This window comes from Xenopus tropicalis, chromosome 2 (assembly GCF_000004195.4).
Source record: "Xenopus tropicalis strain Nigerian chromosome 2, UCB_Xtro_10.0, whole genome shotgun sequence".
Classification (NCBI taxonomy): Eukaryota; Metazoa; Chordata; class Amphibia; order Anura; family Pipidae; genus Xenopus; species Xenopus tropicalis.
The window spans coordinates 30335052-30359088 of NC_030678.2; the positions used below are offsets into that span (position 1 = coordinate 30335052).

The 24037-nt window shown below is 41.5% G+C and overlaps 1 protein-coding gene across 1 annotated transcript in view; it reads right to left on the reverse strand.

Annotated features, from left to right (window-relative positions):
* Window positions 1–24037, reverse strand: part of akap10 (A-kinase anchoring protein 10) — a 29356-nt gene that overhangs the window by 4875 nt on the left and 444 nt on the right. The window contains exons 2-13 of the mRNA XM_018091451.2: window positions 12191–12235; window positions 11743–11931; window positions 10559–11098; window positions 9279–9377; window positions 9076–9160; window positions 5586–5709; window positions 3712–3848; window positions 3417–3561; window positions 2178–2354; window positions 1137–1246; window positions 895–977; window positions 655–707 (exon numbers count right to left, since the gene is read on the reverse strand). Coding sequence (XP_017946940.1) covers window positions 655–707; window positions 895–977; window positions 1137–1246; window positions 2178–2354; window positions 3417–3561; window positions 3712–3848; window positions 5586–5709; window positions 9076–9160; window positions 9279–9377; window positions 10559–11098; window positions 11743–11931; window positions 12191–12235 — 1787 coding nt within the window. The remainder of the gene's footprint in view (window positions 1–654; window positions 708–894; window positions 978–1136; window positions 1247–2177; window positions 2355–3416; window positions 3562–3711; window positions 3849–5585; window positions 5710–9075; window positions 9161–9278; window positions 9378–10558; window positions 11099–11742; window positions 11932–12190; window positions 12236–24037) is intronic.

Sequence of the window (24037 nt, forward strand, 5' to 3'; positions counted from 1 at the left end):
CCTGTGTGTGCCATACCCTCCCTGACCTATGCTGCCTGTGTGTGCCATACTCTACCTGCCCTATGCTGGCTGTATGTGCCATACTCTGCCTACAGTACTTATGTCTGAAGTGTGAAGAAGTGAACAATGGGAGTGATTACAGTCTGAGCCTGAGGTGTGAACACTGCAGGGGGTGAACAATGCAGGTATTAAAAGGTGTGAAAACACTGGGGATTACATTTTTAAACAATACAGATGGATTACAGCCTGAATCTGAGGTGAGAACCATGCAGGGGGCCAGTTAATCTCAGTACTGATACCATTTAATGCTTACTCAAAGGTAAGCCATCAAAGCAGCCAGACAGGTGGGGGGCCACACAGAGGGGGGTCGCGGGCCGCCAGTTGGACAGCACTGGAATAGTGGATACAATGTACACGCAGTTACTTGCCAGTGTTTACTTATGATGGCTTGAGGAGCTTGCTGTTGGCTGAACTGGCTACAAAGAACAGGCAGGCAGTGTGAAATCTGAGCCCCATTTGTGCAGATTTACTAGGTATTAAACCCAGAGTTTATAAAATATATATTGCCTATCTGACTAAAGAAAATGTGGCCAGCCAGCATACAACGAATATCATACCAAATTATTTTATTGGTTTATGCACAGCAACCCTCACCTCATCAGAGTTTCCTTGGACCCATTTCTTCATAGCTTGGGAGAACATAGAACCTAAAGAAAGAAATTGAAGGAACTTTAACTTGTCTCATGGAACAGTGCCGCAAAATATTACAGACACTCAATATAGGTTAGGGGAATCGCATGCAAGATAATTCTGCGGTACAGTAAATATTAGGGCTCCCTAGCATAATATTTCCTGCATGCATGGCAGTAAATGTTTTCATTAATGTAGATTTACCTTTAGATTTCTTCACATCTGGCTCAGGTTCAGCTTCCCTAATGAACTGTCCCAAGTCACTGACTGTACCAAAAGTCATTTTCCTGCAGACAAATGTGTCAAACAGAGCTAGATTGGCATCCATAGTTTAACATAGACACATTTGTCGTATTTAGTTGCTTCTACTGATGGAGTCGGCTACATTAGTAAATGTACTGTTGACCCAGTGACAGGGGAGACAGAAGTGACATAACAATGCTTACCCTGCATATGCTCGTTGGTACAGAGATTCAGGATCCAGACTTGCAGCTTCAACAATTATTGCTTCATCAAAATTTTTCAGTATTTTAACATTGCTCTTTTTGACTCCAGGCTGCAATACAGAGATAATAAATATCAGTGCCAGCTACAACCAATACACTTGTTCTGTTGTTCCAATAAATGAAAGGTACTCCCCAAAAATATAGATTCACTTGGTGCCTTTAAGATGGGCTTGATAAATATGTTATACAGTAGCGAACAAGGTAAGCCGCAGAGGTCCATTACCTTTATAAATGAATTTGGCCAGCAGGCTTTTAATTATAGAAATTACATCAGGTACATTAAAACTCTAAACAGTAAAGGTCCCCATACACGGGCCGACTATAGCCGCCGATATCGGTCCCTTGGACCGATTCGGCAGCTAATCGGCCCGTGTATGGGCAGAACAGAGCTGCCTGGCCGACCGATATCTGGCCTGAAATTGGCCAGATCTCGATCGGCCAGGTTAGAAAATCAGGTCGGATCGGGGACCGCATCGGCTTGTCGATGCTTTCCCCGAACCGACTGCCCCATAAGCTCAAATGTAATCCGATCGTTTGGCCCCAGGGCGACATCGCCAAGCGAGCGGATTTTATAGTGTATGGGCACCTTTACAGTAGGGTGGGTGTTTTTCCAAGCATGCGTGTCAACCTGAGTTACAGTGACTAATGTGTTCACCAAGATAAAGAAACAGACTATTTTTATCTGTATATTTTATGTATATAACCTGAGGTAGCTCAACTTCCATTGTTTCCAGCAATGGTGCCTCTGGTCTGGCCTGACTTCCCCCCACCTAACTCACCTGATTTAATCTGGTATGGCCTCACTCACCCAATCATCAGCATAGTCTGGGTGCTTATGTTCTGGCACCAAACTAGCTAATAATCCTAGTGCATTCAGTTGGGCTTGACCACCCATATAAAACAGAATATGCTGACATCAGCGCCCATATATCTTAGTGCTGCTAGCTAATCACACTACTTTCCAGTGCTAGCATTCAGTACCTGGGAGCCAGGATTATCTGCAGCGCTTATGTAGGGTGAATGGTTCGGAGTGCCTTGGCCCCCCTGACTGGGATTCCCTGCTCCACTCCAGCTATAGTCATCACCTCGCACTGAGTGGATGAGATCATTCAAGTACTTATAGTAGAGATTGCTGGAGAGGAAGCCAGGCAAGAATACCTGCACATAAAAGAATATGAGGTTAGAGAGAAAGTAAAATTGAACAAAAGCAAATAAGGAAGAAATAAACTGAAAGAATAGGCAAAAGGTATGTTCTGCATAAACTGTATTAATGTTGAAAAAGGGACTATATTGCTCCTGGATACCTAAATGCAATATTCAGCTCTGAGCAGAAGGTGACTTTTGATTTGAATTAACCACAACTGCTTGTGCACAAGGCGTGTGTCATGCAGAGATATAAGCTGCCTAGAAATAGGTATGGGATCTATTATACAGAATACTGGGACCTGGGGTTTTCCTGAGATCTTACAGTAATTTGGTTCTTTAGTGTGTTTAAAATTAAATAAACCCAAAAGGATTGTTTTGTCATCAATATGGATTCATGGCATGTTAGTTAGGGTCAATCACAAGGTACTGCTTTATTATTACAGAGAAAATGGAAATCATATTTAAAATTAGAATTATTTTGATTAAAATGCAGTCTACAGGGGATGGCAAGGTTTCTGGATAAGGGATCCCTCTATCACTTTCCCATGGGCGGCTTCACAGATTACAAACCAAATATAAAGAAGCTAATAGTAGCACCTGCCTGTCACCTTGTGTGAGAGGGAATAAAAGCCAAACTGCCCCTTATAGTCCAATATCATTAGCTACTGGACTAAAAACCCGGATCAAGCAGCCAGATACGAGGCAGGTTAGAAATCCCATCAGGGGCGACCTCATTATCTAATTGATGTGGCACTTTGGGACCTATGGGCCTCCCTGGGTCCCTATTATGGTGCAATATTTAGCGACTTAAGCATCTTGAGTAAAGAGCTATTAATTTAGCAATGTTGCCAAACAAGCAAATCTTACAGTGTATGACCGGCTTTAGCACTGAATGGGATGTCCAGCAGTTTCTCATTTAGTACTCGATCATGTACTTCCCAATCGGACATTATTCTGTGTTATTTTCTTAACTGTAATAGATGCTCCAGTTTGAAACCTAATTATATTATATAAATATAATAATTTGAGATTTTCAAGACTGATAAGTCTGGAGACCCAAGGTGTTACACTCACCTTTTCCATGGTGGTCCAGGCCTGACGTAATGGAGTAGTAAAGCAGTTTGGGAGGGGACCACCCTCCCTACAGATGTTGGATTCAATTTCCAGCCGCACAGAGTCATCAAAACCCAAAGGATGCGTAGCTTGTAAGGAGAAATACCTAGAGAACAAGGGGATTGAAATGAATAGCAATACAATCAGACAAGCACAACATAACATGTGGAAAGCAAGTAAATATTTCTATGTCTCTGACTGTAGAGATAAAATCGTTGTTGCCTTTAGTCATTTGACAAAATAGAGAATTACTCACTTATCATATAATATCATTGCATCATTTTGCGCTTCCTGCCCATCATACTGCCCATTTTTAGCAGCCAGTTGAGACTGAAAGTTATCTGCAGCCAACCAGAACTGCAATATATTAACTGCATCTTCCTTCTCCATGTACTGCAAGAGAAAAATCATCTTCATTTGTTTTTCATAACATTTCATAACAAATGACTCCAACAGTGTATCCATTTAATGCTACGGATATCCTGGTGTATGATGCAGTATCTAAGCAAATAAAACTTCATTTAAATATTTTCTACGGTTTTGGACAACTTTAGTTAATGACACACTGCTCTGAGTCAGCAAAGGCTCTGAATTATTGCCACAATAAATTTCATACAATGGTCATTTAGTTGATCAAACAGGTTAGAAAATTTTAGTGAGATGATAATAAAATGCATCCCTGGGGGACGTACAATGCATTTCTGGAATGTCACTTTTATACGTTTGTTGTTTGCCAATTATTTTATGTTCACAACATTCTCCAAATTATTTTAAGTACCTTATCCTACAATTTCAGTATAAATGTTAGTTTTAGATTGTTGCATTTAAACATATTCAAATGTTTGTCGAAAGAAGACTAAAATCTGAACATGTATGGCCAGCTTTATGTGAATAACTTCAGGCTTAGAATACATTAGATCTGTGTATCCTACAGTGTGTTCTGATAAATTGATAGTATTTACATGACACTTGTATTCAGTAGGGATGCACCAAATCCAGGATTCGGTTCGGGATTCTGCCTTTTTCGGATTCAGTTCGGTATTCGGCTGAATCCTTTACAAAGGGTTCGGCAGAATCCAAAAAAGTGGATTCGATACATCCCTAGTATTCAGACACATAAAGCTAAACTTATATAATTAAGGTTATTTACATACAAAAGTTCAGAGCAGTTTCAGACAAATGTTTTTTTACCCACAATGCATAGTTTCCCCCCCTATATTCAAAATCTCTGCAGCAAAGATCAGTGTTGTGTTCAGCACGATTGTATCTGACACAGTCAACTTGGTGTTCATTACTAAATAAGACATTAAGGTGCGATTCTTCGGGAACAAGTCTGTTGCACCTACAGACGTAGCCCACTGTGGGAACCCTGTAAATACAGCCATGTTCAGGGTGGTGATAGGTCCAGGGTCCCCTTGTATCTGATTTTCGCAAAGGAACAAGTAATTAGCACAACAATGTGGAAGTGTAAGAAGCGTGTTTGGGAGCAAGCACATTTAATAAACAGCACCATTATGGCTACAGCCTGATGTCCCATCTGAGCTCAGGCACACTTGCATTCATAAATTAACCCTATGCAGTTTCTTTCTACCTTTTAAAATATAGGGCCTAATGTGAACAAATCCACCATCCATGACTAGAAATACAGTAACACACTAACAGCAAATACAGATGATCAGTGCTCCATAGTCAGGAAAGAACCTCCCCCTTACCCAAGCTGTGGTTCCTACCTAGTGTTAAATCTTAAGAAACACCAAGGGGTTCATTCATAAAAGCACAAATTTTGTGTGGTTAAAAGCACGACTGGAAAAAATTCTGAGTAACCACAATAATTTTTGATGTGCAAAAGTTACGAGAAAATCACATGCGGCGGCGCGATTTTGCGCAAATCGCCGAAAAAGCCTCGCAAGTCTTTTTCGGCGATTTCCCAAAATCGCGCCGCCGCATGTGCCTTCCCACCAGCGACTTACATTGTCGCCGGTGGGATGGCAGGGGAAGGCAACTCGGGGAGATTAGTCGCCCACGAACAGGGAGTTTTGTCGCGGGCGACTAATCTCCCCATGTGCCAGAGCCCTAAATGTCTAATCAATTTTGCACACTCCCTTTCAAATGAAAAACAAAAAATGTTACCTCTGAGAAGTAGAAGAGTGCGGATTCACAGAAGAGGATGTCAGCCAGATATACAGTTCCACTGGTCAACACCTCAATCTGGTATTTACAAAAATGGTGACTGCGCAGAAATTCTTGAAAGTGCCTACAAACATAGAGGAATAGAAAAATCATCATTAACGAGTGGCACTGAGTGAAGATAAGGGTCAAGAACCAAGCATGCAAAATGTAAAAATCAGTATGCAGACCCAAAAATAACAGTCTGCCTAGAAAATGTTATCATTCTAGCCAACTTTACGGCACATTTACAACATTAAGGCAAACATTTACAATGAATTAAGAGTTATTCACAAATTGAATTGCAACTGGAAGCAGTTATGTGTCTGTCCCTTTCTGCACTGCTGGTTCTTTCCATCAAAACAGTAAAGCTACATTTTTTTTTAAATAGATCTGTTAATCAGCTGGCTTCTGCTACATTGTTTCAAAAGTATTTGTAAATACATGCACTAGCAAAGATAATTTACTTATGAAGCAGGGGACCAGGGAATGTGCATTGATCAATCCCCCTCTCTTTTTGTATGCTTGTAGTTAATTTGGCCAGATCAGTCATACTTCCATTGTATTTGTATACTCTATTTAGCCTTGGAGTGCTCCCACAACCCCCTTCTGTGTATCTATGTATTTTAGATAATTTACTTATGAAACAGATAGAATCAGTTAACATGTGCTTACACAGTGAAAATAGCTTCTTGCAGCCCCAGGTGCACGCTGTACCCACTGCCTTTGGCACTTGAGTAAAGATTCACATTTTTCAAAACAACCGAGTGCTGCTGTTTTCATCATTTTTTACTTATGAAACAAGGGTCCAGGGAATGTGCATTGATCAATCCCCCTCTCTTTTTTGTATATTTATAAATAATCATTGAACTTGGAAAAACAACATGTTTTTTTCTGACTGAAGTCCATTCCCATTGAATGTGTAGGAGTAAAGATGGCCACTGGCCAAATTCATTAAACTGAAATTCCCCTTTGGTATGTGTGTTAAATCAGTCACTGACAAAAACACGCAATTATCTATGCCATTCCTAATGGGTTATCTTATTAAGGCAATTTATATTAAGAGAAATCTATTAAATGATCATACTAGAAATAAAAGCTTCACTGTCCCCACCTATGTTTATTCTAGGGTGTAGCATTAAGTAAATAAACAAAAACGTAACCCACACACCAATATATTTTCATTACACTGATCATGTGGAACTTGTTTTGAGGTTAGGGCTCCTTATCAAGTTAATTCTTTTAGCGCAGGCCAATGCAGTGCCTATTAGGGCAAGGTCACTCGGGGCAGAATGTCAACCTGTATATAAGCGCAAATTGACAATCCACCCCATTCTTAAAAAAAATCTTCTAGATGTGCACATGCAGTTGATATCCACCAAGTCTTGTGTTTATTGGCAAATATTGGTCACGTGGGCCTGCAGACTGACAATCCACCCCGTATGACCTTACCCTTAGTGGAGATACATAAGCAGGCTAAGTAAAGCCGACCAGCCCCTTGGGTCGGCAGCCTAAATCCCAGTTTCAACTTGAATGGCTGCCCCCATGGTTATACATGAAGTCCTTCTCCAGAAAATGCACTGGTATTAGCCTTGCAGAGTAACCGAACATTATATTTAATGCATATAACACAACCCTTTCAGTTTTTTCTTTTATTAGAAGGCATGGTGAGATATTACATAATGCTCCACACGCAAATGGATATTCTGCACCCTGATAATGACTTTTTGCATTTGTATGCCATGCCCAAAATGAGATATTCACTTAAAGAAGTGTTTCCATTTCTTGCTAGGAAATGATGTGACTAATGCACTTCAGGAATAAATAGATATCAATACAAAGTGAAAGTAAGATTTATTCTTTTGGCTTCCTCCTAAAGGAACCATTTTCATTGAGAGTAACCTGCCTGAACTACTGCAGAAGCAATAACGCCAGCTTCTCACAGGCTTTTTCTACAGTTTAATACTTATCTCTTTCTAAAAAGCCTACAAGTCTAATAAGATTGAGATTTCTACTGTTTTTAACTGAAACACACACTGTAATAATTGAAGTTAAAGGCATGTATTGTCTGATTCAAAAAATACCCCAATAATAATCCAAAAATAATTTGGCAGACAAGATGAAATATCTTGCCAACCATTCAAATATGGGAGGAAGATTCTGTATACTGAAAACATAGAAACATGGACTGATTGACTGCCAATATCTTAGGCACCCTTCAGTGAATAAAATCGCTAGGTTTCTTTATAGGGCCGATGTTCCTGTTCGGAATAACCACACTGCCCCTGTTATACGGCCACTCACTTTCTCACCTTGCCTCGTGGCAGGAGCAGCACTGATGGGCAGTGTGTGCGTATTACTGTCCAACACCAAAACACGTGATTCAATTAAATAGCTTATGGGCTGACATCAGTGTGTAACTAGAGTACCCCCTGTGTTCAGGCCAGGCATACCAGGTAACGCTTCATTTACTGGTGCGGGAAACAACCCGTGACCCTTCAGTGCACAATTCCATTGCTCCTGTTACAGTGACACATATGTCTGTGCAGGAACATCATGCATTAAGACATACATACTGCTTTAGTAAAATAAGTGTTTTCCATTGTATATTAAGTTATATAGTAAATGATGAGTTTTAAAGTAAAAGAAATATAATGTACTGTTGCCCTGCACTGGTAAAAGTTGTGTGTTTGCTACAGTAAAGGTCCCCATACACGGGCCGACTATAGCTGCCAATATCGGTCCCTTGGACCGATTCGGCAGCTAATCGGCCCGTGTATTGGGAGAGCAGAGCGGCCTGGCCGACCGATATCTGGCCTGAAATTGGCCAGATCTCGATCGGCCAGGTTAGAAAATCCGGTCGGATCGGGGACCGCATCGGATAATTTTTTTTTTTACCTAAATGCTCCCCGATATCGCCCACCCGTAGGTGGGGATATCGGGGGAAGATCCGCTCGCTTGGCGACATCGCCAAGCGAGCGGGTCTGCTCGTGTATGGCCACCTTAACTCTACTATAGTTTATATAAATAAGCTGCTGTGTAGCCCTGGGGGCAGCCATTCAAGCTGGAAAAAAGGCACAGGTTCCATAGCAGATAACAGATAAGCTCTGTAGAATACAATAGTGTTTTATCTGTTATCTGCTAAGTGCCTGTGCCTTTTCTCCTTTGAATGGCTGCCCCCATGGCTACACAGCTGCATTCTTTATATAAACCATAGTAGTGTTTCTGAGGCAAACACCCCAGTTGTACCAGTGCAGAGCAGCAGTACATTATATTGGAATTTCTTTTATACACTTGAATTTTTTGGTGTTACTGTTCCTTTAAAGAGCAATACAAATGGCTAGCTTGAATAGAGAACATTGTCTTGTTCAGACAAACCACTGGAATGACATACTAGTTGAACAATATGCACAATTAGAACAGTTTAAAACAAAAGGTAATTAAAGCAACATACTCTTGTTCCATGGCGTCGAACACTATGGACTGTGCTGTAACAAAGCAATTGGGATCCACTTGGCCATCCTCCCCACAAATCTTAGCTGCAAGAGATAGATATGTTATTTCTGCCAGGTCTGTCACTTGTATTTTACAAGCTAGTGATAAGCAAACAAAGATCTTCTTTACATGAACTCTGTGCTAACAAAACATGGCTCTTACCAACTATATCGCTTCGGATTTCCTCGCTGATTGGGATTGGTTTAGCAGCATCTGGAGAAATGTACTTAGTGAAAGTGTGAACAGCATCTCGCTCTATACCTGCAGTTAAAAGACGACTATTATTAGCAGTACATTAACAAAAGCCAAAGGCCATCTGCTGCCTAGGTCAATTTTGTACATTTCACATCCAATGCAATTTAGAGGAAGGCACACAGTTCATCTGGGCCTCCTTTATTACATACTATGCACAGAGAGCGTTTCAAATAGTTTAAGAAAAGCATACTTTATTGAACCAATGTTTTCCCTTTAAAAGTACAAGCAGCTGTATCAGTCTTGCGAATTGTTGAAAAGATAGAAAACCTGTAAGGCCATAAAAATATGGGAGAAAGGCTTTAAAGGAGAAGGAAAGGCAAAGTCACTTGGGGGTGCCAAAATGTTAGGCACTCCCAAGTGACTTTAATCGCTTACCTTCTACCCCGGGCTGGTGCCCCTGTTAGGAGAGAACAGCACCAGCCCGGGGTAGCAGCCTGCGCTTCCTTCTTCCTGATTGCTCGCGCGCGCATGCGCAGTAAAGTGAAGAGCCGAACTTTAACAAGTCGGCTTTTCATACTGCGCATGCGTTTGTCCGGGACAATTGGCTGCAGCGCAAGTAGGAAGAGCTCTTGACAGGTACCCTGGGCTGTGCTGTTTTCTCCTAACAGGGGCACCAGCCCCAGGGTACAAGGTAAGCGATTTAAGTCACTTGGGGGTGCCAAACATTTTGTTACTGTTCCTTTAACCTTAGGGTATACAAATAGGCTATAAATATGAGTTGGACTTGGGGAGGAAACAGCTAGGTAATACTACACTAGCATGCATTCAAAGGAGCAAGGAAAGGCTACATCACTGGGGGTGCCAAAGTGTTAGGTACCTCCAGTGACTTTAATTGCTTACCTGAAACCCCCGTCTGGTGCTCCTGTTAGGAGAAAACTGCACCAGCCAGGGTGTATGCGGGCAAACGCTTCTTCTTCGATCTTCGCGCATGTGCAGTAGAGTGAAAAGTCGACAGTAACAAAAAAGTTGTCTTTTTCACTCAACTGTGCATGCACCGACCCTAGGATTATGAACATAGAAGGAGCACTTGCTCGCATATAACCCTGGCTGGTGCAGTTTTCTCCTAACAGGAGGTAAGTGATTACAATCACTGGGGGGCGTGCCTAACATTTGGCAACCCCCAGTGATTTAGCTTTTCCTTCTCCTTTAACATACCACTTTTAAGACAATGTAAACAGTGAACTTACTCTTCATAAACTTCTGAGACATATCTTTAAGTCCTGTATGTGTGGGGGTGTTCTTTGCTGAGGTGGTATGCATGGAAGACTGCTCATTATGGGGCAAAGTTTGATCAGGGCACAGTTCAAGGTGGATGCTTGGTGGGCCTCGAGTCTTCTGTTTAGTTCCTAAATGGTTTGAAGCACTGTCCTGTTTTGCGCCCGTGTCTGGTCCTTTCAACCTAGATGTATGATGTGGTATTTTAGAGAAATCCTGGGACTGCTCATCCACAGACGCTAGAGACAAGTCTGGTCTTTTCAGAGATGGTGATACTGGTTCTGCCAGTGAGCTGTGCTTGACTGTGTTTAAACTGTAAGCTCTTATTCTAGACCATGTAGTGGAGTGAAAACTTTTAGCTTCTAGCCAGAATTTCACCAAATGTTCCATTCTCCTGAGTTCCATAAACTGGATAAAATATGGGAGAGCCACATTATCTTGTAGCACCTGATCCAGTGATTTTGAAAGGCTGGACTTTGTCTCTTGGGCCTCATACTTCAGACACGATCGACCTATGTATCAACAAAAAATTACAATGGTCATTGGCTTACAAGTCCTTTATCCTCCCTAATAAACACAACCAAATCCCACATAAGGCATTATGGTACAGCGCCGCTTCATTTAGATGTAACACTAAATTACAATACTTTGTAATGCTCAGTAAGTCCTACTAGCAGAGTACCTTGAGTTATCAAACACACTAAAACCTACTTCATTCATACTTCATCTAATTAATAAGGTCATACAACAAATGAGCTGGTGTGGTAAATCAGACTGATCCAGTCATTAGCACAAAGGCCATATGAATGTATTACACTGGTGCAGACCGGTGAGGTGGTATGACTCCGCCTAATGACTAGTATTATTGGCCTTAAGTTAGTTTTTGCTACCTACAGACCTTTCACAGTTGCTGTCTGGTTTTCAAAGGCTTTTCCAATGGTCCTGTTAAGTACGCCTTGACAAAACAATGACCCCATGTACTCTACCTCTGGCTCTCGCTAATGGCCCCATGCAATTGCTCTCTGGCTCTCACCAACTGCCCCATGTACATGACCTCCGGCTGCTGCAAAAGCCCATGTACTTGTTTGTATATACAAATGTAAGCAAACCAGCACAACTGTTTTAAATGGGGTACTCAGTTGTTAGCATATCTTACCAAGATCTCCAAAATGTGTTGCTTCCATGTGCATCGGGTGCTTCTTGAGGGCTGCAGTTCTGCTACTTGAATAGGAGTCCATGTTAGCTGAGATGGCATTGATAGCCACATAGCTGGGTCCCGCAGCCTCCAACAAAGCATTGTTTTTCGGACTTCTTGAAGGGGAATGTACTGATGCCGGTGCTTGAGCTATTCAAAGAATAATCATCAGAACATATAAATCAACCACCATTACAATCATAAATAAGACTTGTTTTGTTAGTATGTTGGTCCAGTCAGCTGGAGCTCTACAATGCATTATTATTAAAGGGGTTTGGAAATATAAATAGATAGTCATTTAAATAATATTTGCAATTTAGTTTAATTAAAAAAATGAATCATCTTCAAAATAGCTTCCTGCAAAGGTAACGCTACATAGATTCTTAGTGCTAACGCTTAATTCTTTTACCTCTAAATATCTTTACATCTGGCTTATCTTGATCTTTTCCTTTGCCTAGAAAGAAAAAAAATATATTCATTAATATCTGTGATAAAATACTACAAAACCTATTCAGATGTTCAGACCCCACCCCCACCCCCAGTGATGCTAAGAGTACTTTTGTGCTTCTAACAAGGCATCCCCCCCCTCACACAATTAAAATGACCTGGTCTTCACCAAACTGAGCTTGTCAATCCCATATATCCAATCTTGTAGAAGAGGCATTGATGAGTTAAACCTCAATTTACTTTATTTTACAGGTGAACACGGTATATGCAGTGCTTCCATTTATTGCTTGGTTATAAACATTCAGTGAAGCACTCTGACATCTGTCATTCTTTATTCATATCCTAATTACATTCCTTTTATTTATATAGTACTAGCACGTTAGGGAGTGCTTTACAATAATACAAACAGGGAATATCCAAACATAAGAATCAAGACACACAGAGATACTTGTCACAGTCACTAAACACCAAAAAAATACCCTGCCATAGACAATACTGAGAGATGCCTCTTCTAAAATACACATATAGAGACAATTATCAGTAAATAAATGATCAGCATTGTCTATCTTTGTAGCCATGATAAGTAGCTGCTGCTAGTAGCTCCGTGTGTCTTTACCCTTAGGGCTCTGGCACACGGGGAGATAAGTCACCCGTGACAAATCTCCCCGAAATGCCATCTCGGCGGCGAACATGTAAATCGCCGGTGGGATGGCATACGCGGTGCCGCAATTTCCCCGAAATCGCGGGAGTTTCCTCTCAATGGCCGCATATGCCATCCCACCGGAGATTTACATTTTCGCCGGTGGGATGGCATTCTGGGGAGATTTGTCGCGGGGGACTAATCTCCCCGTGTGCCAGAGCCCTTAGGGTGAAGACACACTGAATTACTAGTAGCAGCTCCTTTTTTTACAACTACTAAACTCCACAAAATACTTTGCCATAGATAATATAGAGCAGTGCTGTCCAACTGGCGGCCCGCGGGCCGCATGCGGCCCGCGACCCCCCTCTGTGTGGCCCCCCACCTGTCTGGCTGCTTTGATGGCTTACCTTTGAGTAAGCATTAAATGGTATCAGTTCTGAGATTAACAGCCCCCCCTGCATGGTTCTCACCTCAGATTCAGGCTGTAATCCCTCTGTATTGTTTAAATATGTAATCCCCTGTGTTTTTCACACCTTTTAGTTTCTGCATTGTTCACCCCCTGCAGTGTCCACACCTCAGACTCAGACTGTAATCACTCCCATTGTTCACTTCTTCACACCTCAGACATAGGTACTGTAGGCAGAGTATGGCACATACAGCCAGCATAGGGCAGGCAGAGTATGGCACACACAGGAAGGGTAGGGCAGGCAGAGTATGGCACACACAGTCAGGGTAGGGCAGGCAGAGTATGGCACACACAGGAAGGGTAGGGCAGGCAGAGTATGGCACACACAGTCAGGGTAGGGCAGGCAGAGTATGGCACACAGTGTCAGGGTAGGGCAGGCAGAGTATGGCACACACAGTCAGGGTAGGGCAGGCAGAGTATGGCACACACAGTCAGGGTAGGGCAGGCAGAGTATGGCACACACAGGAAGGGTAGGGGAGGCAGAGTATGGCACACACAGTCAGGGTAGGGCAGGCAGAGTATGGCACACACAGGCAGGGTAGGGCAGGCAGAGTATGGCACACAGAGGCAGCATAGGGAAGGCAGAGTATGGCACACACAGGCAGGGTAGGGCAGGCAGAGTATGGCACACAGAGGCAGCATAGGGAAGGCAGAGTATGGCACACACAGGCAGGGTAGGGCAGGCAGAGTATGGCACACACAGACAGCATAGGACAGGCAGAGAGTGCTGCCTGTGTGTGCCATACTCTGCTTGCCCTATGCTGCTTGTGGGAGGTAAACCTGGCAGGGGTTTGTTGTGGGAGTTTGTTAGCAGTTGGAAATAGCCATTAAATGGTCCCAAAGGTGTGTAATTATGTACTGGGGGTTGCTCTGCTATCCACAGGGGAGCAGGAGGCATATGGAATTTAAGGGTATATCTTAATATGACATAATTCTTTCACATATGAATGATGGTTGATCTCCCCACAGTAAGGACCAAGCATTTGGGATTTTGCTGTGCTACCACCATTGTGATAAAATAGGTGTGGTTTGAAGTGGGTGTGGTTTCAAAAAGGGGAGTGGTCAAAACTGGCTTCCATTAGCGGCCCTCCACCATGTATGCTAGAGAAATTCCGGCCCTCGGCACCGTAGAAGTTGGACAGCACTGATATAGAGCATTTCCTATTCTAAAACACATACAGTATGTGTTTTAGAATAGGAAATGCTCAGTATTATCTATGGCAAAGTATTTTCTGGAGTTTAGTAGTTGTAAAAAAGTAACTGCTACTAGTAGCTCCGTGTGTCTTCACCCTTAGGGAGCTACTAGTTGAAGCTACTTATCATGGCTACAAAAATAGACAATGCTGATCATATACTGATAAATGTCTCTATACAGTGGAGGAAATAATTATCAGTATATGATCAGCATTGTCTATTTTTGTAGCCATGATAAGTAGCTTCAACTAGTAGCTCCCTAAGGGCTCTGGCACACGGGGGAGATTAGTCGCCCGCGATTAACTCCCTGTTCGCGGGCGACTAATCTCCCCGAGTTGCCTACCCCTGCCATCCCAATCGCCGAAAAAGACTCGCGAGTCTTTTTTCGGCGATTTCCGGAAATCGCCCCGCCGCGTCTGCCATCCCGCCGGCGACTTACATGTTCGCCGGTGGGATGGCAGGGGTAGGCAACTCGGGGAGATTAGTCGCCCGCGAACAGGGAGTTAATCGCGGGCGACTAATCTCCCCCGTGTGCCAGAGCCCTAAGGGTGAAGACACACGGAGCTACTAGTAGCAGTTACTTTTTTACAACTACTAAACTCCAGAAAATACTTTGCCATAGATAATACTGAGCATTGCCTGTTCTAAAACACATATAAAGACATCCGCAAATGATCAGCATTGTCTATTTTAGTAGCCGTGACAAGTACACAGAGCTACTAGTAGCAGCTGTATTCATGGTTTCAGAATAACCATGAAGGCTTACATCTACATATATGCCATTTATATAATTTATAATTGCCATTCTGCTTGCCTTGTTACGACACAAACCCCTGAAATAAAAATACCAATGAACTCAGCATCTCTTAGTCACAGGGGTTTATTAGCATCATGAAATACCATTTACTACATTGTTTCCAAATGTAAAGCTGGTCAGTATAATGACCTATAAAACAGAATATATATGATCCCTTGGCAAACAACAGTCCCTTTATGATGAAATCATTCCCTAGCCTGGAGCAAAAGGAGCCCAAACACTCAGGGGAAGCTTACTGAGTCAGAAACATGGACTGTCACTGCATGGAGGAATGATTTTACAGATATCACCAAAGGGAATTTAAATAGAGCTGACGCCGCAATTGGACATTACATATAATTCGAACTGACAGATCAATTACATGACAGAGAAATAGAAGTCATCATTAAGGCACAATGTATACCTTGGCTTATCTTACTCATTTAGATAACTTTCGTTGTATTTAAATGTACCTTTAGAACATGTGACCCTTTGTAACAGATGCCATGCTACTCATAATAATAATTTCCCATTACCCCTTAGGCTCACAGTGTATTGCAACCTCTCCTTCACCTTTGTACTACTGTGAAGTGATGGATCCTGAGACTTAAAGTATCCCTGATTTTGAGAGATTCTCCGGAAAGCAGTGAGACTTCAGGTCCTAGAATCCATCACTTCACAATGGAACAAGGTGAGGGAATGGTTGAATAATTGTCAGCCAAAGAAGGGAGGGAAATTGATCCCTGCAACACAAACAGACTATCACGGTTTCCTTTTTACCCGATATGATATTGGCTTCAAACAGAACTCAGACTTTAAACTACACTACACTACGGTACATCGATAAAAGGGATCATAACGTCCATATTCTCTGCCAGTGTATTTTCATGCATTTTTGGGCAGAAGACAGGCTGTCATGGGCAGGTTCCATTCATGTCAATGAAAGGAGGCCCAATGGGTTTGGGGCAATGAAACTAAAGCAGAATGAAAGCCTGAGAACATTATCATAAATGGTCCAGTAACAGCAAATATTAAAAAATATTAATTTGCCAGTAACTTCGGCCACCTCCATGCAAAAATATTTTCCTGGGTTCTAGTGCACCACAGGATCATTGATCTTATCCGCCGTAATCAAGCAAAACTTACGAAACACTGCTCCCTCCCAGTGCAGGAGTCATATCACTGGTGCTGGAGGTAAGTACTGTTCCCCCAACCAGATTCCCGGCTCTATTATACTTCATGTCCATTGGGGGAAACTATTTTATCTGATAACTTCGCTTTAAGAAGCTGAAAAGTCTGTAACTATTCCTTTAAAATTCTAATTTATGCCTCCTCGCTTGTCTTTTTTCTTTCGTCTGGAACTTGTAGTTTGACTTGTAAGTTTTCCTTGTCACACAAAAAACAGCTGTGTAGGTGTGGTGGATCAGCTCTGAAAAGCTTTGTGTAACAACACAAAAGAAAATAATGGGTGTGTGGAACGTAACGCTTATGCTTGTCTTACACGGAACTACAGTAGTGTCCTCCCAGTCACAACATTGCTTGTAAAAGAGCCACCAGGAATAATTTATAAAATGCAATGTCCGTACATACGATAATACCACCAATACAGGCCACAAATAATTACAGGACCAAAAGCAGACTATTAAACACACTTTGTTTTAAATGCTATATTTCATTTTATTTAGAGAGATGACAATTCTGTATCATCACATTCTCAAAAGTTGTTTAAAAAAGTATTTTTGTTTCATCAAACAAATGCATTTGCACTGCCTGTTTTTATCTCTAATCCAGGAGTGCTTGCAACACGTGGCAAATAGCATAGATCCTGTTCCAAGTTCCTCTGCACTCATCACCCCTTTTCTGAAAACATCCACTCCCGATCCCTCCAATCTTTGTAGCCTCTGTCCCATTTCTTTGTTTCATTTATCTCTAAAATACTTAAGCATTTAGGGCAGGGGTAAACGGGGAGATTAGTTGCGCCGTGACAAATCTCCGTTGTCGCGGGTGACTAATCTCCCCGCAAGGCCATCCCACCGGCTAGAATGTAAATCGCCGATGGGATGGTATACGCGGTGCCGTGATTTGCCAAAGTTTCCTCACAAGGCAACTTTGGCAAATCGCGGCGCCGCATATGCCATCCCACCGGCAATTTACATTCAAGCCACTGGGATGGCATTGCGGGGAGATTAGTCGCCCGTGACAATGGAGATTTGTCACGGTGCAACTAATCTTCCCGTGTGTTACGGCCCTTAAAATACAAGTGACTGCTTTCTCTTTGATCAGGCTTGCTTGACCTCCTACAACACACAATTCCACAGAAACTGCTGCAAAACCACCGTCAATAACCGGTTATCCACAAAAGCCAAGCACCCCTTGTTACTCATACTTTTCAGGTCTCTTAGCAATATGGGACTGTAGCCCACATTCTACTCCTCCAGTCTCAATCCATTCTCATGGCCTTTGGGTAACCAGCCTGCCCTGGTTTTTCTTTTGCTTTTTAAATCATAATTTTTTGGGTCTACTACAATAGAGTATAGTATTTTTCCTGACCGCTCTGTGTTGGGGTTCCTCAAGTCTCTGTCCTAGACCCCTTATTATTCTCTTTCCTCCCTTTGCCAACTAATCAATATATATGGCTTCCAGTGACACTTCTAGGTTGGTAATCAAATTTATCTCTTTTAATCTCAACCCAGATCTCTTAACTCATCTTCTGCTGTTTGCCAGCAACTTCCTTATATACCAGCATTACCTTAAATGAAATTTGTTTGAGACAGAAATGGTCCTATTTGCCCCTAAAACACCAAAAGCATGCCAGAAATATCTAATACCTAAACATCTTCACTTCTATTCCTTCTCGGGGCTATATTTGATTCTGCACTCTCCTTTACTCATTTTCACTGAATAACTAAATAATCTCTCACTTACAGACAGTTTGTCACACAAAATGCCCCCAAAATTCTAATTAATTATTTTACAATGTCACATATTGATTACAGCAACACTATGTTTACTGGCCTTCCTTTCCAGTATTGTTAGCACTTCAGTCCATATTAAATGAAGTTACCAGGCTTATAAACCTCATGAAGTGTACTTACTCTGCCATGCCACACCCTACACTGGTTTGCACTATCTTTCAGGATATAACTTACTATTGATCCTAATGTTTAAAGAAGCTCAACCTCTACTTACCCTATTTCTCTGAACATATCGCCAAACCGCTAATGACTACTAACGCCTCAGCATCTCACTAAAGGTCGCCAAATGAGTGGATCATCTCCCGATATGTCAAATGATGCTGTCAGATCAAGGACTACATCAACAAGCAGATCCGGTCCCTGATCCAACAGGAAATTCAAACCTGCCTGATCGAGATCTGGCCAATTTTAGGGCAGATATCGATCGGGTAGGCCCATCAGGGGTGCCCATACATAGGCAGATAAGCTGCCAAATCGGTCTAAAGAACCAGAATCGGCAGCTGAAATTTGCCAGTGTATAGCCACCTTAACGCTTCACATATTCAAGTGCTGGAATTCTATACCAATGTTCTATCAGACTCAGGCTCACAATTAGAAAACCTTATAAAACAGTTACAAACTGCATGGGAAATAGAGATAGTAATAATGGGGGGGGGGGGCAATACAATGAATTTGTTGACGCCCCAAGCTTCTAAAATTGTGGGCACCCAGTGTGACATTGCCCTTGCAGTTTATTAGACCTCATTAAATTGACTGGTTTTGTAGACAAAGCCATAAAGTACTTAGAGGGGCACATTTACTTATCCACGAACGTTCCGAGCGTCAAAAAGTATGTTATGCATTAACAATCAAAATCAGATACAACATTGTTGATTGGTGTCATTTCTAAGATATTTCTGAGTAAGCAGCAAAGTGTTTTTCCCATGGGTGTGGGTATCTAAGTACATGAGGAGGTTGTATGTCAAAAAGAGTATAGATCACATATCATTAATTAAAGGGTTAGATTATGGCTCCAGTGAATCTGGATCACAACAGCCCCCCCCAAACCTTATCAAACTTGTCTCTGGCCCCTCTTGTTTCATAACAACCGCCTTCTTGGCCTAAAACATGAGGTAGTGAATCCGGATTCAGGCTACATTGGTGGGTATTACACTGTCAATTGCTTCTAGTAAAGAAACCACTGGGCCAACTTTTTTTTGGTGTGCCCAGTTCAGAGGTATGGGTCTCCGTAACAGTAGTCCAAACATCCTGTATGGGGGGGGGGGGGGCAAAATCAAGACATGTGGATAAAGTTGCCACCTTGGGATTTACATCTGGGCAGAGGTCTTTTGCCGAATCTCTTGGTTTAAGGGGTTATGTATGTCTTCTATTGAGATTAGTAAATTATGGGTAATTTCAATCCTCCCATTGTTCCCTATTAAGGTCTTGTAGGACTTCAGTCCAAAGGTGGTGAGTTTGGTCTAAGGGTGGTTGCATGGTCTCCATAATATCCCTGTAGAGCCTAGATAGACATTTCACTGGAGCAGAGGGTATACTCAAAAGACACCATAGCTATTACAGAAGAGAAGTGTATGGAGTTGCGCCTGAAAGGTGTGCCTAAGCTGAAGGTATCTATAGAATTGCACTCTGTGGTCCAGTAACTTCCTATATGATGTCATTTTTAATGTTAATCTTAGTATGCTATTATTTTGTTTGATTAAGCTATGAAGGTCTAAATTAGGGTAGGCAAATCTTCATAGACCATGAAGAAAACTAATTTGGCTGATAAGAAGGCCCTACGTTTATAGCAGAAGTTTAAATAATGACCATCTTCAATATACAACAGGGCACTCTCCCCCCATGTGTATTGCTGTTCTGAACTTTCAGGATTTACTTGTATGCATGCTTAACTGCTGTTGTCACCTGCAGACAAATATGACCTATTATCTGACTCATGAAACGTTTTAGAAAGTAATATTGCTTTTGTTAGGCACCAGCAAATAATTCCTTCCATAATGTAACAGCCTTTCTCAGAATAAGCACTTATATATTTTCTGTATTTTTATAGTGCCACACGTTTTTTGCAGAGCTTAACAGAAATAATACATCATTTAGGGTAGGATAAGGTAGCGGTCACATTCACACACGCTATGGTCAATTTATTCAGAATCCAATTAACCTGCCTGTTTGTTTTTGGATTGTGGGGGGTGGAAACCCACGCAAACACAGTGGACATACAAACTCCTTGCAGACCCAAGCGCTGCAAGGCAGACATGCTAGCCACTGGGCCAGTGCCTTCTTTTTATCTGACTTCATTACTTAAGTATGTGAGAGGGATAAATTAACTCATTTTTCAGTACGCACACACCCCTTGTCCACTGGCTAACTGGATAAACTACTACAGAACATTTAAAAGCTATGATACAGGAAGGAAGAGACACAAAACAGTCATTATGAGTAATAACTAAAGTTGTGTTGAGCTCTTGGTGCAAATACATAGTTTTGTAAGACACTGCAAGGAAGCCATCACCATTCTCGCCTCTGAATTTGCCACTGCCTTTCAGGAACATCCAGAAAAGGCATAAAAAGACTTGATTATCATTTGTCAGGATCTATTGCAACCACGAGTCGCATTCCAATTTGCCTCAGTTTGCCACGTTTAGGCCTATATAACACAAAAGAATAGTCTGCAGTTCTTAGCAAAGTTGCATGTTGTTAAAGGAACACCAACAAATTTGTATGTTTATATGCATTTAAATACAATGTAATTTTACAGTCAACTGGTAAAAAATGTGTTTTTGCTTCAAAACACTACTATAGATTTTATAAATAAAATGCTCTGTAGCCATGGTGGCAGCCATTCAAGCAGAATAGGACAGAAAGCACATGCTTAGACAGCAGATAACAGATAAACTGAATAGCATACAATGGTTTTATTTTTTACATAAGAAGATTAACAGGGGTCAAATGTCATGCATGGCTCTCTACAGGACTTCAGAATGAAAGCCCACATAGAAAATAGTTTTAGATGTTACTGGTCTTTTAACTGTCTATGAAAAAACAATTTTGTTTAGATTTTAAATTGTGAAATCTTGTTTTCTACAAGCTTTTTCATGTGCTCACCATGTACTTTTTTGTTAAATACAGGGTAATTATAGTGTAGTTATTTAATTAAGATAAATATTTGTACCACAGAAGTTTAATTGGCTTTCTTTGGAAGTTTCAAGGCTTTACATCTGTGCAATTTACCAAACCTGCTCCAAACTGTATTATACTCCCCTAGGCCTCCCCCCCCCTATCCTTAGCTGTGCCAATCCATTAGGCCTTAAAGGGGTTGTTCACCTTTAGGGCTCTGGCACACTGGCATTTCGGGGAGATTAGTCGCCCGCAAAACAGGGAGATTTGTCACGGGCGACTAAATCTCCTCGAAATGCCATCCCACCGGCGAAAATGTAAATCGCCAGTGGGATGGCATACGCGGCAGCGCAATTTCAGTGAAATCGCGGAAGTTTCCTCTCAAGGCAAATTCCGCGATTTCAGTAAAATTTTCAGTAAAAAAAGACAGTTTGCAATTAGTCTTTTATGGTTTTTCAGTTATTTGGCTTTTAGTTCAGCAGCCCTTCAGTATGGTATTTCAGCAACTATCTGGTTGCTAGGGTTTTATTTTACCTAGCAGCCAGGCAGTGGTTTAAATAAGAGATTGGAAACAGTATTGAGAGGGTCTGAATAGAAAGAGAAGTAATCAGAAGTAACAATAACCATAAAATTGTAGCCTCCCAGATGCTGGAAAAAGGTAGAAGAAAAAGGCAAATAAAATCTTTAAAGAATAATGAAGACCAATTGCAAAATTGTTAGGAATAGGACATTCTATAAAATCAAAATTTACCCCTTATATAATTATAATATATCCTTTAATATATATTATAATTTTGGGGTTTCAACATTTCTCAGTTCTGACTTTTTCGTGTCTTTTGCAAAGACCTCCATATGTTGATGGTAAGGTCAATCCTCACCCAAAAACCCACCATTATTTTCAATTAAATATTCAGGCTTAAATGAGAAAGAAAGATAAAAACTAAGTAAGCTTTATCAGAAAGGTCTATGTAAATACAGCCATAAGCACTCACAGAAACGCTGCACTGACTTCTCTGTAAAAAGATTAGTCGTGTCTGTAATTCCTGTGCCAGAGACACGGAGCTAAGAACTCACTCCCCCCCCCCTTAGGAATGTGGATCTGAGCTAATCAGCAGGAAGCTTCCTCATAGTCTTACTAACTGGGCATGTACACTTGGTCTGGGTGTCTGTGTAGAAGTGAGGCATTATGGGAACTTTCTTTACACACCTCAGGGTTTTTTCTTCCTGTTTGGCTTCTGATCTTCTGAACGGGAGAAATATGGGGAGACTTAAGGGCACTATTGGGACAACTGAAGGTATGCCTGCAGCTTGAGATTAACTCTTTACTAGCCTTTCCTTCTCCTTTAAGATTGATATGACTGTTCCCTGCTTTGTATATGTACAGAATTATCTTTTCACTAGTCCTTCTCAGATAGCTGTAGCGTTTTTTGTCTTATTCCAATTTTCTTCTTGTTTCCTTTCTTACATTTTTTCCACATTCTTCCAGTTTTGTTCCTTTTTTATGATACCCATTCATCAAGCTACTCCTGCATTCACCTTACGTTTGCCCTGCTTCTTTTCATACCCTGCCTCTTTGTTTAATTTTTCGTTATAATCTCCACTTTTATCCAATGTCTCCTTTTCTGATCTACGCTTTTCTCCCCCCAGTACCACTTTGATTTGCTCCTTTAACTTTAAATAAGAACTAAAGCTTAACAAGTCACCCCACAAGTCATTTTGGGATTTTGTACCAGCCCAATACCAAAACCCTGTAGCAGTTAAGATCTGTGCCTCAGAAGATGTCCCCACTAATGTCCTATATTATTTTCCACGGCTTCAAAGCACTCCCTGGGCTACTGTCAGTTACCTCAGCTTAGGGACCCACTCACAATAAACAACATATATTCTATATAAAGTTACTGATACAAGGCCAATTAGCAAGATGATTCATATTTCATGGTGTAAGCTCACTTTCTGCAAATGTGTTATGGTTCCCAATTCCCTAAGCTTAGGTTCTCAACAGCAAGAGAACACTGAGCACCTGTAGAGTCATTGACACTTAAAATATAGAAACCTGCTGTAGACAATTTAAAGGCAAGGGTTATTACTGTTATGGAACAACCGAATTCTACTTTTTTTCTACCTATCGCTTACCCTTCTTTCCCCCTTTGTTTTTCTTGCTATTTCTCTTTTGTTTTTGCTCCAGCCTTTTACCCCTTTTATTTATTTTTATTCTGTCCCCACCATTCTTCTCTCTCCCCATGGCCTATTTTTCTTTCTCGTCACTTTAATGCTCCCAGGTTTATATCCCATATTTCCTTTCTGCTCTCCCTGTGCCTCATGTCTATTCCCAGCCCTTTTCTCTCCATGTTCCTATTATGTATGGGCCCTTAAGATTAGTAAGGGCACAAAACTCAGGAAAGCCAGCACCACAGTGTACCAAAATAAAACATTCTTTCTTCAGTACAGCGGTCCCACCTCAATAATGTACCCACTCGGCACCTGGGCCCATATAATTGACTTCATCCCTAAAGTAAATGTAAGTAAGGATGGGTCTCTGGGTAGGAAGCAGCGCCTTATTGTTCCCCTACAATTCCCTGGGGTCATGCTGTAGGAAATAGCGCCTTATTAGCGCCCCTATAAAT